Below are 19,729 nucleotides of genomic sequence, written 5' to 3' on the forward strand. Positions count from 1 at the left end.
CAAGATGAGGCAACGCGTGGCACACATACACGGGCGTAGGTGGAGAAATAACTGCAACTGAATTAGAATAAATAGGACAGTTAATATGTGTCCTCACATTAGGACTATGTTTATAAAATTGCAGGTCCTTCAATTATTTTGCTGGAATCATTGTATTGACATAGGGGGAATATCACAGCGATTTCCATGCAGAGGTTAACCAATCTTATTCTAACGCTTAATTGTAGTATTTATGACAATGTATTGTGCTAATATTGCATAAATGCCAAGAGAACAAGAATAGTGGTATAGAGTTGAGGACAAGGACATGATGCAGTGTGCGTGTCAAGCGAGATTGTGGACTGACTTAAATCCTGTAATTGAGCTGTGAAGTTGTTTATTGTGAACTGGCAGGCCAAAATTACAGTTAATGATTAATCATAGTAAAGCATTATTATGTCTGGATTGGAACATTATGTGATCATATTATGTGTTGAAGAATGTGGAAAAGAAGAACTTGCGTCATGTCGTGTAGCCTGAATGATTAATTAAGTTGTTGCTGATCAACAGAGATGGATTATTCATGGTTTTTTGTTAAATTAGGCACAAATAGCAGACAGTCTGGTTCCAGCTTTTTAAAAGAAGTAGGCTATGTCACTTTAGATAAGACAAGAAGACGTTAGCTTGGAAGAACTTCTAGTGGCCGTCACTGTAATTCTAAAACTGTATAGCCTAGATATTAATTGGAAAAAATTGAATGATCGATTAATCTAATAGAAAATAATTTCTAGTTCTCTTTTGAGACTTTCATGTGCACGCACTGACCCAGTTACCTTTAAGTTGAGTCAGGGCTAGACGTGGAGGAAGTATAACCAAATTAACAGCGGATGCCGTGTACGGTTCAGTACTTGAACCAGTTTCACCTCAGTGTTGTTGTTGAATAAATTCATCAACATCAAAACAAACACAAGTCATGTAAATATTTGAAAGACCTTGTTGTGTAGCAGGAATTAGACCGCACATTGACCTGCACCTCTCTACGATACTGTATATGAGCAGTTGATTAAAAGTACTAGCTTTTGGGCTTCTTATTTACAAACCACAGAGAGCAGTGTGTGTTTGTCATTAACACTTGGCTCTGGACTCTGTAATCCTCGGGGAGGGAATGTTTGATTAGTGTTCCTTAAAGCTGAATGTGCAACAGTTTCTAATGATGACTCATTATCTTATGATCTGTTTGGTCTTGTGATGGCCTGCTGAGTGCTATCCTGGTTCCACCGCTTTTAAACAGCACTCATCTCTTCCACACAAACATAAAGCCCTTTTAGATGGGTCTGCTTAGGACTTGGCGAGAAACAAGGACTTGTGCATGTCACAAGGGTTGGATGTGATCTCTCTGGAAAGTGGGCGTGTGTTTTGCCTGGGGCACACATGCTGTTACAAACAAATACTCACCCAGGTCCTTTTCCAACTCAAAATAAACACTGACACGTCATACAAAATATGGTTTATTAAAAACAAAATGTTTTAACCTTACAGGAAAAAAGCAATATCACTGTCACTGAAGGATTTCCACAACAGACCATAGATCCCTCACTAACCTGTTTCATTTACATTCTTTACAGTATAGACACAGGATGAAACAGAAGTGAGTCACTAGCAGTAGACTGACATGCATGAACAATTTGCTCTTTTTAACAAACTGCTGTTTTGTAAATAAATCTATTAGGCTCAGTGTTTCATAGTCATGTAAAATGAATGCTTTTTCATGCTACCATTTGATTGTACCCTCAGTAGTATTAAACAATAAAATAAATGCAAATATTTACAGACACAAGATCACAGGTTCAGCACCGTCTCCTTTTCATTTTCTGAGAAATTCTCATTCAAGGATAAATTCAGATTTGTAATAGCTGACAGTATCTCTGGAATACATTTTACATTAAGACTGTCACCTCCAGCTTGGGGTTCGTACTTTTACTTCCTCATCCCTTAATATGAATCGTGCTTGGACTCCTGGGGTAATCGCCATACCTGATTGATATTCATAGACATCATAAAGGGAGCTCTGGACATCAGTGCTAAATCCGAATTTAGTCGCCCATTGCCACTGCCACCATTCATATTGATTTGTAGCTTTGTTTTCAGAGTCATAGAACCCGACCCAAGACTTTTGAAATTCTGACCTCCAATTCCTGAAAGTCTTCTTAACATACAAGCGAGCACAGGCTTTACCATCTTTTGCCAAGAGCTGGAGTTTTGCATTATAGCCTGCTATATTGACGGCTTCGGGATTCTTAAACTCAGGTCCTCTGCATATCTCCTCTCCCACCACTCTCCAGCAGCAGCAGCGTATTCTCACCTTATGCATTCGGACCTGAAGGCCTTCGTTCAGGGGTACAGAGGTGTCCCAACTGCCTGATTCTCTGTTCCCAATGAACTTATAAGTCCTGCTTGCTTCCTGGTCCTCATTGTTCTTGAAAAGTACTACCATCACTCCATTTCTTCGACGATGCTCAGAAATGTTGCTCCAAACAATCCTCGCTTGTCCGTTCCCGCTGGTTGTCACCTGAAGTTGTAGTTCATCCCTGTGCTCATTCACTTGAATTCTTGCCAAAATCCTTGCAATATCAACAGACGTGTGATCTTCTCTGTTTTCTGGGATATTGACAACAACATCAGGCTGCACGTTTCTTCTTGATGCCCGCTGAGGTCTGTTGTTTTGGCTGAAGAAGTTCTTTTCCTGGATCACAATAAACAGCAGCAGTCCAAGACAGGCAAGGTCTCCCCAGATGATTTTGATGTTCCATAACTGTGAGGAGTCAGCGTGACTTCCAAACCGATCTCTGAGGTCCAACAGTGACCGTTGGTCTTCCCCCACAGAAAACTGTGTGATCTCCCTTAACAGATTAGTAGTGACCTGGTACGTATGGTCCTGATCATACACTGTCCCCCGATTTTCATAAGGCTCAAAATGCTGTGTGAGGTACACTCTGTCTATCCTTGGTAAATTTCCTGTGTTCTGCTCTCTGACTCTGAATACAATCCGATCCCTGTTTCTTCCCTCATACTCGGGGGTTTGGGGATGGATCACATAAGGTGGAAGTCGCATGGGCGAGTTTTGATTGAGATTTCCAACAGTGTAGTACCGGTATCTGATGTTTCCCTGTGGCAGTGGGTCTAGCAATCTCTCATAGTTTCCATAATGGTGTGAGCCATAGTCTCCATCGTTTGGATCAAAGGTTAAGTGTATGACATCGTTATTGTCGATGTCAATTGTGTTGGCAAACCAGTGGAGCAGCAGAAGGCTGTGCTTGGGCACAGATTGGCCAAAGTTGATTTTCTTCAAATCATTGATTGAGTTGAGCTTTTGGAAAGCTGACACAGTGGTCAGGGTGAGGAACAGAGCTACACAGCAGCTCAAGAGCTTTCCAAACATCCTTGCCATCCTGTAAAAATATTAAATATTATCAGTACTGTACATTTTCAATCCATATAAGTGTTATTAACGAGGCGTGGATCTAATGCTACATAATTGGCAAGAAATCCAATGAAGATGTAAATGTTTTAAGGCAAAAAGTGGATGTTGTTGGATTAAGTGTATCTTCTGTTGTTGTTGTGGTTGCTGAATTTGGAAATGGAAAAGGGATATTTCAACATTTTGGTCATTGCAAGACGTAGGCCCAATTCCAATCCGCCCCCTGAAGACTCAAGCCCTGAACGCTCACTGACTTAAGTGACGTCAGCTCTAAGTGACAGAGTGTGAGAGTCTGTGAGGGTCCAGATGCAGTAAACATGAATGGAACAGCACTTACCCACTCTCACAACACATTACCTTGACAACAAAATGTTGTTGACTCTGCTCTTGGACCGATAATTTACTGTACTTTCAACACGCACAAATATGCGTGAGTGGGACGGACTCAAAACAAAATGTTCCTGGATCAGATCTGATCAAATCCTCATCAATAATCACAAACTGCGCACGTTAATACTGACAGTAAATTTCTTCTTTTTTTCTGTCTTTCTTTTTTTTTTTGCTCCTGTCCATTAACAATAAAGAGACCGGCAGAGCTCTTTATTGTTAATGGACAATAAAAAAAAAAGAAGTAAATTAACACACGTAGCGTTAATTTTTTAACACTCGCGTTCCGACGGCATCCCATGTGTTTGACTTCACAACGCTATAAACTGTGGGTAATTTGCTTACCCAAAGTCAGCATCGGTGCTGACTTACAGTATGGTAAGGCCCTGGGGCAGTAAGGGCTCATTCACTGACTCACTGACTTGATGTGACAATGGAACAGCCCTCACACACTCACGGACTTCCCGTGAACGCGCCTCTAAGTCAGTGAGTCCGTGAGGGGTCGGGTTGGAATTGGGCGGTAGGCTAGTTGTTTTCAAGGTAAATGCGTCGCTGGAACTACATTTTAGAATGAATTTGCCAAAATGTTGAAATATCCCTTTTAATGTGTATTCCTCACCTTGTGTAAGAGAGAGTACTTAAACACAGCAACGATTTCGGAGAGGAACCAGAAACAGAGTAATGTATTCCAGATCTAACCAAACTAACTGCCAGTTTCATTGTGTCTTTTAATAAAATGTGATATACGTACTTTCTAAATAGAGAAACCTTTACAAAGCAGACTGGGGTTAAATACCTCACTAATTACATTCAAAGGGACAACGAGGAGTTTCTATTCGGTTATAAAAAAGTCTCACGTTAATGTGGATGAATCTCCGCTACCCACACTTGTTAATGAGCCCATTTTCGATAAATATATCGTTCTGTCTCTATCGTTATTTTGTTATTATTAGTGGTGGCGGAAATGCTGGTCGAGCCGACCAGCGTTTCCTTCGTGGCGAATCATGAGAATAACGCAGCCGCATCGCCGTTTATGGTCGGAACTACGGTGGTATGTGAACCTCTTTGAACCTCTGACTTTAATTATTGATGAATGAAAACATGAGTCCGTCTTGCGCCCGGTCAAAGAAATGTACGGTGCGCGCGGAGGCTCATAAATGTAGTGTGAAAACGCTTCGCTTTTCCGAAACTCCTCGTTGTCCCTTTCAAAGGAAGCAAGATAAATGCAAAAACTAGCAGTCAAAAACAAAGAAGAGTGCTCACCTGTGTTATGCTGCTGCTGTTGATATCTGATCTGTGTGTCTTGTGTGAGAACAGTTGTAGCTCCCTGTTCTCCCTGTAGGTTTCAGTTTCCTCATAAGTGAAACAAACACTGCTGGTGGTTAGAGGAAGTTTGATATAGCTGATGAAAGACATGTGTTTTGCAAGTCATTTAAAAGCAGGTTTCGAAGCAGGTTTAATATGAAAACATGCCTGTGCAGATCCAGGTTTGACAGTAACTTCGCCCTTTGGACTGCAGGGTGAGGCACCATTGGATAGGTAATAGAGCCTGGTTTATTATTAGCTCACATTCACCTATCACAAATCAATTCCATGTTGTGTGACTTCTTTTATTGCCTTGTTTTCTCTGTGCCTTTTTTTTCTTAATTCAAGTTTGTTTTATTGTACCTCAAGTATGTGTCACAACTCTTGCTCATATGATTTGATGTTTAAAGGAGAACTATGCAAGTCCGGTCGCTTTTCCTCTGTTTTGCTAACCCTCCTCCCGGCCATGTGCATTTGTTTACAACGAAGCGGGCAAGAAATCAATCAATGGACCGGTAGATAGAGATCATGGGTTACGGGGCGCGTTTGCGTTGCTGTGCGTTGCTGTGTGTTGCTGTGGGACACCGGGGCGGCAGCTCAATCTTGTAAAGTTGGTTTTCAGCCAAGAGACCCAATAAGTGTATCCATTCTCCCTCATAACAAGTTAACCTTACTACACGTTTATTTATTAAACCATAATTACTCCAAAGCTGTTTAATTAAGGTAAAATGTAGCATAGTTAAGGTACAAATCCTGCATAGTTCCTCCTTAATGGCCAGAGAGTAGAATAAAATATTGGCAGATATGTCAGTGTCATAAATCATATTGATGTAACTCCAATAAATGTGATGAACTTTGCCTTTATTTGATGGTTACACAATAAAGTGTTGTCAGTTAATGTGGTTTTAAACTAGCTGAAAACATCTGTGCCTTCAGTGTTATTGTTGTGTAATCTATTGGATCTATCTATTTTCTTTATTCCAGTAGGTCACTTAGGCTTCTTGAGGAAAGAGTATGACGAAATGATCAGATGTGTCAGCTTTTAGAATGTATTTATTTATTTACAGAGCAAACAAAACAGTGTTCATTCAATAACTGCACCAACGTTATAGAAAGAAAACACAATCATACATTTATCAGACACAGGATGAAGCAACAGTATGAAGTGAAAATATATTTAAATGAAATGCAAATTTCAAAATATCTACATGATGAAATACAACCTCCCAGACCTCACCTCTTTAAAAAACAAACACAAAAGATCCAAAACATTTTTTAGACCAAAATCCATTCAAATGGTATTTATGTCTGAAACAGTGCTGTGGAGGAAAGATTTGATGAACCTTTATGTATGAAGTCAACTAATAATTACAAAATCAGCCATTATAATGCACAATGAATTGAAGGAGCAGTATGTAAGAATGTGGCCAAAACTGTTGCTGCAGTCAAATTCAAAACACAGCCTCTGCTCTGCTCACTCATACAGTCAGTCTCAAAGTACTGTAAAGATGATCAAGCCTCTCTAAAAATAAATGTAAATAAATGTTACATGTTATATGTGACTGCATTACTGTAGTTACTATCTGCAGTCAGAGGGAAGGAGCAGCAGTAAATCTACATTTGTTTGTAAAATATCTCCTATGTGTTCGCGTTTCTGTAGCTTTTTACTCTGACTCCTATGAGTGGAGTTCACGTCAACTCAGGTGATCTGAAGGTTATGGTTTCAGTTCACCACTCTGACGTAACGGCTGTGTGTGTCTGTGTATGCGCAGAGCTGACACACACACAGACACACTGTAACCCTGCAGGAGCCTTAGTCCATGTTCTTCATGCCGTAGATGAGCCAACATATGAGACAAGTTACCGCAGAATAAACGACACGAGCAGCTCCGTCGGACTTTTCTCCTCCACTTTCTGACCGTCGGATTATAACACATGATGAGCGGAGACGGGCGTCTCCACACATTCACCATCACTTTATTTACCATCGACTCCATTTCACCACATTTCCTCCCTCTTTTACCAACTTTCACTTTGTAATTCTTCCCTTTAGCTTTAGCTGCTGCAGCTCAAACAAGATATACTCACAACAGCAGGCGGTGTATCAGATGGCAGAGTGACAGGCTGCTTATTTCTCCCGTGTGATATTGAAGAAATATGTTACTGTGTCAGTGGTAGCTTAACTGGCAACCCGGAGGCCAAAATGCCACTGACGCTGTGATTGGGAGAGAGCGCTGGGTGGCGCAACAGGCCAAAGCACAAAACCAAAACATAAACATGATTTTCAGGCTGCAAATAACATTTTTAAATGTGAATATATTCTGGCTGTACTATTGTTGTCAGTTAGATTAGTATTTCAAATCAACATGATTCCTTAGTCTCTGGTGACATATTGAGTGATTTTATGATAACTTGCTGTACATTTCTTACATACTGTCCCTTTAAACATATGTAGGCAGGACAATGCATACAACGGAATCACAGAACAACTTTCTGATACCCTGTATTGAGGTAACAATGTGATTCTCATTTATTTTCACCATACTTAAATACAATTATAACAACAATAAAAAACAATACAAAGAGGATCCAGTTTTCGATGTCGTCAAAGAAATTTAAGCTATTTCTCGCTGATTTATACTGTACTCTGCCTATAGGTCTGAAGTACCTCTCCTGGATCACAATAAATAGTAGCAGTCCAAGACAAGCAAGGCGACCCCATTTTTCAATAATGTTCGTTAACTGGAAATCAGAAGCATTACTTCCGAAGCGATTTTGGAGATCCCTGAGAGGCTGGGTTTCTTCTACAGAAAACTGTCTGATTTCTCTTAAAAGGTTGGTTGTGATCTCATAGGTATGAGATGGGTCATATGTCCCCTGATGTTCTGAGTCCTCATAATGTTGTGTGAGGTACACTCTGTCTATCCTCCGATGTTGCCCTTCTGTGTTCTGCTCCCTGACTCTGATTATGATCCGATCCCTGTTTCCTTCCCGATACTCTGGCCTGGGACGGAGGACATAGGAGGGAAGTTTCCTGGGAGGGTCTCTATACAGATTACCAATAGTGTAGTACTTGTATCCATACGGCAGTCGTTCAAATATCCATTGAAAGTTACCATAATGATGCGAGCCATAATCTTCACTGTTTGGATTAAAGGTTAAATGTACGACATTGTTTCCGTCGATATCAACAGCATTGGCAAACCAGTGGAGCAGCAGAAGACTGTGCTTGGGCACAGCCTGGCCAAAGCTGATTTTCTTCAAATCGTCAATTGAGTTGAGCTGTTGGAAAGCTGACACAGTGGTCAGGGTGAGGAACAGAGCTACACAGCAACTTAAGACTCTTCCTGCCATCCTCATCCTCCTGCAACAATATGGAATAACTTGTTAGTCGAGTTAGTCATTCATACTGTATCTCAATCTGCTCATGTGTCCAGTGATTATTTTCATAACTGATCATAACTGATAGCATGGGTTCACTATTTTTCATGTTGTTGAAAACATTCTTTGGTTATTGTTTCTCCTAACACTGACAGGAGGGGTTAGAGTTAGTACAAAAGTCCCAGCAGTGCAGTCTTATAAAACTAAAATCAGTGTTTCAAGTGCAGTGTTGTTAACTCCCTTTTGTATAAACTTGCTTCTTTGTGCTTCTGCAGCGTTACATTGCTATTGCCTTTGTTTCTACAGCAGAGTGGCCAGTAATATGAGATGAGTTTATAATAAAACTGCTGCATCAGGAAGGAAGTGCCTAGACTTGCAAAAAATGCAACGTGCACAGTTCGGTTTGTTAAATTTAGGTTAGTTTAAATGTATTCAAACTGTAGAAAAATGAGAGTATATAAAAGTAAAGGCTTTTCAGGTGATACCAAGCAATATTAACCATAACACAATTCTTAAACAAAAAAATACACAAAAAAATAAACAATAAAAAACACACACACTTATGACAAGACTGGCCAAGTCAAGTGCAGTCTACTCCAAATCATCTAACTGAACAAATTGCATTGCATCTAAATAGAGAAACTTGCTCAAAGAAGACAGGGCTTAAACACTTTATTAACTCATCATGTTGAATGGAAGCTGAGGAGGATCAAAAACTAGCAATAAAAGTACCCACCTGTGTTAGTCAGCGTCCGTGAGGTATCTGAATTGTGCTTTTGTGAGAGCAGTTGTAACTTCCTCATGATACCGCTTCCGCATAAATCAAACCGGGGACACAAGCGCGGGCGTTTGATACTAAAGGAAGTAGCTACTGTATGTTTCAAACAGCTGAATTATCAAAGATAATGTGCCGAAATATTTTATATGTTTATTTTTCAATCACCTTACCTTTCAAAAGAAAAAAAATATGTAGTACATTTTATGAACAGGTTTAAGGTGAAACTCTGACTGTGCATGTTCAAATTTGACAGTGAAAGTGTCATTTGGATTGCAATGTAAGGAACTGTAAAATCTGCAGTAGAAGCAGCTTATTATTAACTCGTGATATGGGTTTATCACATTTAAATTTCTCCAGTATTTGATCTTTGTTTTTAGCAGCAGCAATAACAGGTTGTAGATGATAATATGCTGTAGACTACCATTATTATACGTTGAACTGAGCTTCTTGGGGATATTCATGGAGCAAACAAAGCAGTGACTTTAATAATACATAACACTATCACAGTATCAGTGCAGGTTCTCCTCAACAGAGAACAGGTGGTGTCAGCCTGGATGTTTATGTCCATGCCAGAGTAATACTTTACAAAAGGAGCCATTTGGAGAAGATCTTGTGCTGTTATTAAGTCATTGAAATTTTGTGGGTGATGTGGGTAATGAAGCTGTTTTTGTTGTAGCTTCGCGAAGCTGTCATTGTCTGAATTGTGAAACATGTGAAACTAGAAAAAGCATTTCCAAGAATGGAAATGGTGTGACTGCTGATAGCAACTGAATGCTGTTGCAGAATTAGCAAATAGTGCAAGCAGTGATCACCATACAAATGTTTGACCAAGGTCGGAATCGAACCCACAACCTCATTGTCATTAGACTTCCACTCTGCCTCTAGGCCACAGTGCACACACAGTTGCAGAGACTGTTGTCTGTTAATGATCTGCACACTGTCAACATCAAGAAAGCTTGAGAGTCCAGCTTGAATGACTTAGAATGAAAATTTCTGTGAATTTCAGGCTGAGAGCAGCAGTTTCAACATGAAGCAAGTTATCAGAAGTCAACAGATGACGACTGGGAAAATAATTCACTATAATTGTTGTTGAGGCAAGATTTGAACCAGCAACCTTCAGGTCTCCAGACCAGCAGGCTAACCACTAGGCTACAGATAGAGACAGTATGTGAGGGGTAAAGAAAACCTTTGATACAATGAGCTTTATACTATGAGGAATCAAAGACTGTCCAATGACAGCTGAATAATTGGAATCAAAAGTCAAGCAATGATGTGAAATGACTAAGGCAGGAATCGAACCCATGACCATATGATCACTAAACCTTTACTCTGCCACTCGGCTACAGAGAGCACACTGCTTTCAAGACTGTTGTCATTTATTGTAATGTGATGATGTGCTGCAAACTGGTATGAGTAATCAAGGAGATAACAAACACCTGTGACCAATTGAAGGCGGGGGAGGAGAGCAGAATTCAACATAACATAACAAGAGTTCTTCCCTTGGATTCGAACCAGTGACCTTAGGGTTGGGAAGCAGCCACCCTAACCCCTACACTACAGTGGAGTTGTCAAGAAGACTGTTGTCTGTTAATGATCTGCACACTGTCAACATCTAAAAAGTTAAATATTTGAAAAAGTATAAATAGTTAAAAAGAGAAAAGTAATGCCAATAAAGTTCAAAAAAAGCTGCACGTTTTGATATATGAATTGTTGAAATAGCACAAAGTATGAAGGACTAGAAGAAGACCGTAAAAAGGCGGAAGAAAATGGCCAAACAGAAGAACAATAGTGTGACTGCTTCAGCAGTCACACTAACAAGCACTGATGGTGGTTATAGGAAGTTTGACACAGCTGATGAGAGAGATGCACGTCAATTTGAAGCAGATTTTGAACCAGGTGTAAGTTCCAGGTTTGACAGTGACTTTGTCCTTTGGGCTGCACATTTCAGGTTTAATTGCCTATATTAGCAGATACTTGAATGCCATAAATCTATTGTTTCTTCTTCATGTTGAATTGGACTTCTTGAGGAAGAGTGTAAAGAAATCAGATGTGTGAACTCATAGACTTTATTTATTCACAGAGCAAACAAAACTGTGTTTGTTCAATAAATCCACCAATGTTACAGAAAGAATACAAAATCACATGTAAAACACACTTCCAGGCCCTTTTTTATTTGTAAGTTTTAAAGCTAATTCATAATCAGAAGGCTGACATACAGTAAGTAGACCATGGCACATTTAATTCATATGTTTTATTTATCCATCAGACTTATTTCAAATCTCTTAGTATTTCTCAGACACAGGATGATGTAACAATGAGTTGCTATTATGACATCAAATGTGCTGGAGACAAGACATTATGCAAGAATAAATCCTGCAGGTTTATGATTGTGCCGGAGCAGAGTTTGTGATGTCATAGCCTAACTGCAGATAGAAATATAAAAAAAGATCAAAAACATTTTACTGTATATACTAAGATCCATTCAAATGTTATTTACAGCATATGTCCAAAACTGTTCCAGTGACCCAACACAGCACGGTGGTCCTATAGTCTGATGAAGTTGGCTGTCTAAACTGAAACCATGATGACTCCCAGCCCCCAATGGAAAAAAAAGTTGTGATTGTTTGGTCTTATATCACAAGCATGTCACACTAAATCTATATTTCGGTGTAAACAAAACAAAGTCAATCAATAATTACAAAATAAGCCATTATAATACAAAATGAATTTACCATATAGCGGCAGAACAAAGCATACAAGATAATGATGAACAACTCCTGATACCCCTCTGTATCGAGGAGCTATACTGTAACAATGTGATTCTCATTCATTTTGACTGAAAGCGCCACCATCACACTTAGTTTTTAGACAATGTCTAGGGACATGCTCTCTTTGATTTCATGTCATTTTTTCATACCCGATAAAGAAATCCCAATAACAACCACAAAGAACAATAAAACGAGTAAAACACCAAAACAAGTACAGATGTTGTTAAAGAAATCGGAGTCTGTGTTTCTCGCTGCTTGCAGATTACTGTAGCGCCCAGTGTTAAGATGAAGTCTGTAGTTCATTTGGTTTACGTAGTACATATTCTGGATCACAATAAACAGCAGCAGTCCAAGACCAGCAAGGTGGCCCCATGTGTTTCTAATGTCCTGTAATTGGGACTCGGAAGCATTACTTCTGAAGCGATTTCTGAGATCCCAGAGTGGCTGGTTTCGTTCTACCGAAAACTGTCTGATTTCCCTTAAAAGGTTGGTCGTGATCTCGTAGGTATAATCTGGATCATATTCCCCCGGATGTTCTGGATCCTCATTATGTTGTGTGAGGTACACTCTGTCTATCCTCCAGTGTCGCTCTCCTCTGTTCTGCTCCATGACTCTGATTATGATCCGATCCCTGTTTCCTTCCCCATGCTCTGGCCTGGGAGGTAGGACATAATCTGGAAGTGGCCTGGGAGAGGCATACTGATTTCTGAGATTTCCAATAGTGTAGTACTGGTGTCTATAAGGCAGTTGTTCCAGCATTTCCTCAAAATTACCATAATGATGTGAGCCGTAATCTTCACTGTTTGGATTAAAGGTTAAATGTACGACATTGTTTCCGTCGATATCAACAGCATTGGCAAACCAGTGGAGCAGCAGAAGACTGTGTCTGGGCACAGACTGGCCAAAGTTGATTTCCGTCAAATCGTCGATTGAGTTGAGCTGTTGGAAAGCTGACACAGTGGTCAGGGTGAGGAACAGAGCTACACAGCAACTTAAGACTCTTCCTGCCATCCTCATCCTCCTGTAACAATATGGAATAACTCGTTAGTCGAATTACTCATTCATGCTGTACTGTATCTCAATCTGCTCATAGATCCATTATTTTCACAACTGGTCTTAACTGATTTTTTTTTTAGGATTATGAATAATAACATTTGAAGACCTAAATCAGGGGTTCACTATTTTTTATTGTTTCTTCAGCTAACACTGGCATGAAGGGTTAGACTCTGTGGAACAGTAACAGCAGTGCAGCCTTATAAAAATCTGTCCCTTGAGTAGAAACTTCCCTCTTTGCGCTTCTGCAGTGTTACATTGTTTAATTGTTGTCTGCCTGTTGCATCGGAAAGAAACTCCATTGACTTGGAAAAAATGCAATTTCTCTGGTTTTAATGATGCGTTCAATTCGGTTAGTTTAGATTTTAGAGTGGCAAAAAATAAAAGTATATAAAAGAATAGGCTGGTTTTCCGGTGATACCAAGCAGTACTAACAATACATTTTGTGTTTGATTCTCACAAAAAATGAATAACACAATTCTTATATTGTGTGTGTGTGTGTCTACTGTATATTGTTGTTGCTGAAAGTGTGATCTTCACATGTCTGTGTGAAAGAGTACACTTATGACAAGACTGGCTATGTGGCAAATCACATCTAACTAAACAAACTGCATTATGTCTAAGCAGAGAAACTTGCTCAAACAAGGCTTAAACACTTTACTCATCATGTTGAATGGAAATTGAGATGAATCAAAAACTAGCAAGACAACAAGAGTACTCACCTGCGTTAGTCAGCTGCCTTTAGGTATCTGATCTGTGTTTGTGTGAGAGCAGTTGTAACTTCACTACAGTATTGTTTCCTCAGAAATGAAACCGGGGAAACAAGCACAGGGCGTTTAATACCAAAGGAAGTACATTTCAATCAGCTGAATCATACTGATCTCTGTTGGTGTTTTATGAGGGTTTACTTATTTCATGTGCAAAACTATATGTTTATGTATTTAGATAGATAGATAGATAGAGATAGAGAATACTTTATTCATCCCTAGCAGGGAAATTCAAGATAGTCCAGTAGCTCACACAACAATGACAAAAAAGATGAACACAAAAATACATTTTAACAAGTGTTATATAAAACAATTGCAGCAGGAACAAATGATCTCTTAAATCTTTCAGTTCTGCAGGTCAGGGAGATGAGCCTTTTGCTTCGGCTGCTCCTCTGACCTGAGAGGGTTTTGTGTAGAGGGTGTTGGGGGTCACCCAGGATGGTCTTCAACTTACACCCCATCCTCCACTTAACCACAGCCTCTACCAGCTCCGCTCCCTCCCCCATCACAGAGCTACATTTTTTGATGAGCCTGTCTAGTCTGTTCCTGTCCCTGACCTTGATGTTGTTACCCCAGCAGACAATAGCAAAGAATGTAACACTTGCAATGACAGACTGATAAAACATACGCAGCATTACATTACATACATCAAAAGACCTGAGTCTTCTTAAAAAGAAGAGCCTGCTTTGTGTCTTTTTGTACACATAATTTGTGTGTACGGACCAGTCCAGCCTGTCATCAAGGTGTACTCCAAGGTACTTGTATGACTGAACCCTCTCAATGTCCACCCCATCCATAGTCACAGGCCGTAAGGATCTTTTGGACCTGCCAAAGTCAATAATCATTTCTTTGGTCTTTGATGTATTAAGCAACAAGTTGTTCTTGTTGCACCAGTCTGTGAACGCCCCCACCAGGTCCCTGTATTCATCTTCCTGTCCCTTCTTCACACATGCCACTATGGCCGTGTCGTCAGAGTACTTCTGAACATGGCAAGATTCAGATGTGGATGTGAAATCTGCAGTGAAAAGTGTGAAGAGGTAAGGTGAGAGCACAGTACCTTGTGGTACTCCTACACTGCTCACCACTGTGTCTGACATGCAATTCCCCAGCCTCACATACTGTGGCCGCTCTGTAAGATAGTTATAGACCCACAAGATGATGGTTGGATCTACACCCATCTTCTCCAGCTTTCCTCTCAGAATACTAGGTTGAATTGTGTCAAAAGCACTGGAAAAGTCTAGAAACAGCAGTCTCACATATCGCCCAGGTTTTTATAACCCTTCTCAGGTTTAGGGTTAAACTATTACTGATATCTAAATTTGACAGTGAATGTGTCACAGACTTCATAGACCAAACAAAGCACCAAATGTATATACTTTCTTATTTTATTTAGAGCTAATACATTATCAATGCAGATTCTCCTCAACAGACCAGTGGAGCTCTATGACCATGCCAGAGTAATGTGTCATAATTTGGAGAAGATCAGTGCAGGTTCTCCTCAACAGAGAACAGGTGCTGTCAGCCTGGATGTTTATGTCCATGCCAGAATGTGTCATACTTTACAAAAGGAGCCATTTGGAGAAGATCTTGTGCTGTTATTAAGTCATTGAAATTTTGAGGGTGATGTGGGTAATGAAGCTGTTTTTGCTTTTGTTTGTTTTTTAGCTGTCATTGTCTTTATAAATGAAACATGTGAAACAAGCACTGCTGGTGGTAGTTTGACACAGCTGATGAGAGAGATGTGCTCGTCAATTTGATGCAGATTTTGAACCAGGTGTAAGATCCAGGTCTGACAGTGACTTTGTCCTTTGTTTGTTCAATAAATCCACCAATATTACAGAAAGAATACAAAATCACATGTAAAACACACTTCAGGCCCATTTTTATTTTTAGGTTTTAAAGCTAATTCACAATCAGAAGGCTGACATAAGTAGACCATTGCACATTTAATTACTTTGTTTTATTTATCCATCAGACTTATTTCAAATCTCTTAGTACACAGGATGATGTAACAATGAGTTGCTATTATGACATCAAATGTGCTGGAGACATTATGACATTATGCAAGAATAAATCCTTATGATTGTGCTAGAGCAGAGTTTGTGATGTCATAGCCTAACTGCAGATAGAAATACATTTTGAAATATCCAGATGATGAAATGGACCCCCCCCCCCCCCCCCCCCCCCCCAGACCTCATCAAAAAAATCAAACAAACAAAAGATCAAAAACATTTTATAGACTAAAATCCATTCAAATGTTATCAGCATATGTCCAAAACTGTGCCTTTGACCCAACACAGCACGGTGATGAAGTTGGGTGTCTAAACTGAAACCTTGATGACTCCCAGCCCCCAATGAAAAAAGAAAAGTTGTGATTGTTTGGTCTTATATCACAAGCATGTCACAGTAAATCTATATCTCAGTATAAACAAAACAAAGTCAAGCAAATTTGCAAAATAAGCCATTATAATACAAAATGAATTTTGCGGCAGAACAAAGCATACAAGATAATCATAGAACAACTCCTCTGTATCGAGGAGCTATAACAATGTGATTCTCATTCATTTTGACTGAAAGCGCCACCATCACACTTGCTTTTTAGACAATATGTAGGAACATGCTCTCTTTGATTTCATGTCATTTTTTCATACCTGAAATCCCAAGAACAAAAACAACAACAAAGATCAATAAAACGAGTAAAACACCAAAACAAGTACAGATGTTGTTAAAGAAATCAGAGTCTGTGTTTCTTGCTGCTTGATGACTGTAGTACACTGGATTATGCTGAGGTCTGTATTTCATTTGGTTCACATAGTACATATTCTGGATCACAATAAACAGCAGCAGTCCAAGACCAGCAAGGTGACCCCATGTGTTTCTAATGTCCTGTAATTGGGACTCGGAAGCATTACTTCTGAAGCGATTTCTGAGATCCCAGAGTGGCTGGTTTCCTTGTACAGAAAACTGTCTGATTTCCCTTAAAAGGTTGGAAGTGATCTCATAGGTATGAACTGGATCATATTTCTTCTGATGTTCAGAGTCCTCATAATGTTGTGTGAGGTACACTGTGTCTATCCTCCGTTGCCCTCCTGTGTTCTGCTCCCTGACTCTGATTATGATCCGATCCCTGTTTCCTTCCTGATACTCTAGCGTGGGACGTCGGACATACTCTGGAAGTTTCCTAGGTGAGTGATTGAGATTTCCAATAGTGTAGTACTGGTGTCTGTACGGCAGTGGGTCCAGCAGCTCGTCAAAATTGCCATAATGATGTGAGCCATAATCTTCATTGTCTGGATTAAAGGTTAAATGTATGACATTGTTTCCGTCGATATCAACAGCATTGGCAAACCAGTGGAGCAGCAGGAGACTGTGTCTGGGCACAGACTGGCCAAAGCTGATTTTCTTCAAATCATTGATTGAGTTGAGCTTTTTCACAGCTGACACAGTGGTCAGGGTGAGGAACAGAGCTACACAGCAACTTAAGACTCTTCCTGCCATCCTCATCCTCCTGTAACAATATGGAATAGCTCGTTAGTTGAGTTAGTAATGTATGCCGTTATTGCACATAGAAACGGGATATTGCACATGTGCTGTTGTCTGGTTACTGGGAGCAGACCTTGTTGTAGAGTCTGATACACTGTACAATCTCAATCTGCTCATGTATCCAATTATTATCTTCGTAATTTTAAGATTGTCAATGATTTTTCCACCCTTACCTAAAACAAAATCATGTTGTTGAAAACATTATTTGGTTATTGTTCGTCCAACTAACACTGGCAGGAGGGGTAAGACAGGGCATGTCCAAACTATTCAACAAAGGGACCTGCGGCTGCAGGTTTTTGTTCCAACCAATCAACAGAACACAGTTTGATTGACCAATCAACTGTCTGAAGACTGAAATCAGTTGATTAAATGAGTCGGGTCTGGTGTGCTGCTACTTGGTTGCAACGAAAACCTGCAGCCACACAGCCGTTTGTGCAATAGTTTGGACATGCCTGGGTTAGACGATTGTGTGCAAAAGTCACAGCCGTGCAGTCTTACAAAATTAAAAGCAGTGTTTCAATTGCAAAGTTAGTCTTTTTAGTATAAACTTCCTTCTTTGAATTTCTGTGGCATTACATTGTCATTACCTTTGTTTCTACAACTGAGAAGTAAGTAAGAGCCAAGTTTATGATGAAACAATTGCATAAGGAAGGAATTGCCTCAATTCGCCAGTTTAACGGTTTGTTAAATTCAGGTTAGTTTAAATGTATTCAAACATCAAAAATAAAAGTATAAGTTAAGTGAGTTGATTTTTAGCTGTAGCAATAACACAATTCTTTAACAAAAAAAGAGTAGTTAAATGTTTAAAGTTGATTTTGATGGTGGATATTTGCATGTTGTTGTTGAATGTGTATTCTTTGTGTGTGTGTGTGTGTGAAAGAGTACACTTATGACACAAGAAAGACTGGCCAAGTCAAGTGCAGTCTACTCCAAATCATCTAACAGAACAAACTGTGTTGCATCATAAGTAGAGAAACTAGTTCAAACAACACAGGGCTTAAAAACTTTATCAACTCATCATGCTGAATGGAAGCTGAGGTGAATCGAAAAACTAGCAAACAACAAGTCTACTCACCCGTGTTAGTCAGCTGCTTGTAGGTGTTTGATCTGTGTTTGTGTAAGAGCAGTTGTAACTTCCTCATGGAACCGTTTCTGCATAAATGAAACCGGGGACACAAGCGCAGGGTGTTTTGATATAAAGGAAGTACGTTTCAAACAGCTGAATCATCAAAGAAATGTACCTATCTCTTTTAGTGTTTTAACCTCCTGAGACCCGAGCTTTATTTTAGGACGCAGGGTCTCAGGAGGTTATAGGAGGTCAAGTTAATGTGCATTATTTTATTTTATTTTTTTACATGTTTTTTTACACATATTTTTATGAGCAGGTTACGTGTGAAACTGTGGATCCAAATTTGACAGTGAAAGTGTGAGGAACTGTAAAATGTGCACTAGAAGCTGGCTTATTATTAACTCATATTCACTTATGATGCCATAAATCTATTTTTTTCATACTGTCATATTACTCTCATAAATGTGGTGAACTTTGCTCTGATGGACACACAGCAAAGTGTCTCAGAAAGCAAAGTCAAGAAATAGTGATGATATGCAACAAAAGGTCCCAGCTAGATTCTCAGCATGACGTGGTGTTTTTAAATTGGGACAATCAGGCTGTTTTGTTTTTCTTTCTGGAGGTTAACAGAGATTTTTTTTTTTACCTCAGTAGACTGGCATCTATAAACAAGTTTTGTGAGTTTGGACGTTTGGTTTGTCTAAACAAGTTAGGAGATGTCACTTGAGATAACATTTTTGCCTTCAGTATGATTGTTTTGTAACTATTTTATTGGAGTTTCAGCTTTCCTTATTCCAGTTTGTGCTTGATTGATCAAAAACTTAATCAAAGTTTTGTGAATTTCATGAAGTGACTTCATTGTTGAATAAATCAATTCTGCAGTACAAAGACCAACACAAGAGTTTCCCTCTGTATTTGAATTCTTCCTCACATCTTGAGGAAAGAATATGAAGAAATAATCAGATGTGTGAGGTTATAGACTTTATTTATTTACAGAGCAAACAAAACAGTGTTTGTTCAATAAGTGCACACATGTTATGGAAAGAATACAAAATCGCATTTAAAATAGACTCCTGTCCCTTTTTAAAGTTTTAAAGCTACGGGAATACATAATCAGAAGGCTGACCTACTGTAAGTAGGCCATGGCACATTTAATTCATTTCTTAGTCATCAATCAGACTTCAAAATCTCGTATTTATCAGACACACGATGAAGCAACAG

At 39.4% G+C, this 19,729-nt stretch overlaps 2 protein-coding genes across 10 annotated transcripts in view; one reads left to right on the forward strand and one right to left on the reverse strand.

Annotated features, from left to right (window-relative positions):
• The window catches only part of septin9a (septin 9a), an 87,437-nt gene that overhangs the window by 34,620 nt on the left and 33,088 nt on the right, over positions 1-19,729 (forward strand). The window contains exon 1 of one of the 9 annotated variants that reach the window (XM_083977792.1): positions 5,364-5,383. The exons of the other annotated variants lie outside the window; for them this stretch is intronic. The gene's annotated coding sequence lies outside the window, so the exon portion shown is untranslated. Of the gene's footprint in view, positions 1-5,363; positions 5,384-19,729 lie in introns of those variants that run through there. 9 annotated transcript variants of the gene reach the window in all.
• Positions 1,496-5,338, reverse strand: LOC310990435 (uncharacterized protein). The gene is made up of 2 exons (XM_083977804.1): positions 5,108-5,338; positions 1,496-3,428 (listed from the first exon to the last, which is right to left on the reverse strand). Exon 2 carries the CDS (start codon positions 3,425-3,427, stop codon positions 1,931-1,933), a length of 1,497 nt encoding a protein of 498 aa, XP_083833930.1. The 5' UTR covers position 3,428; positions 5,108-5,338; the 3' UTR covers positions 1,496-1,930.

The sequence above is a fragment of the Trachurus trachurus genome, assembly GCF_905171665.1.
Source record: "Trachurus trachurus genome assembly, chromosome: 8".
Taxonomy (NCBI): domain Eukaryota; kingdom Metazoa; phylum Chordata; class Actinopteri; order Carangiformes; family Carangidae; genus Trachurus; species Trachurus trachurus.

Coding starts and splice junctions, on each gene's coding strand:
- LOC310990435 (XM_083977804.1), bottom strand. CDS start 3,427: ATGGCAAGGATGTTTGGAAAGCTCTTGAGCTGCTGTGTAGCTCTGTTC.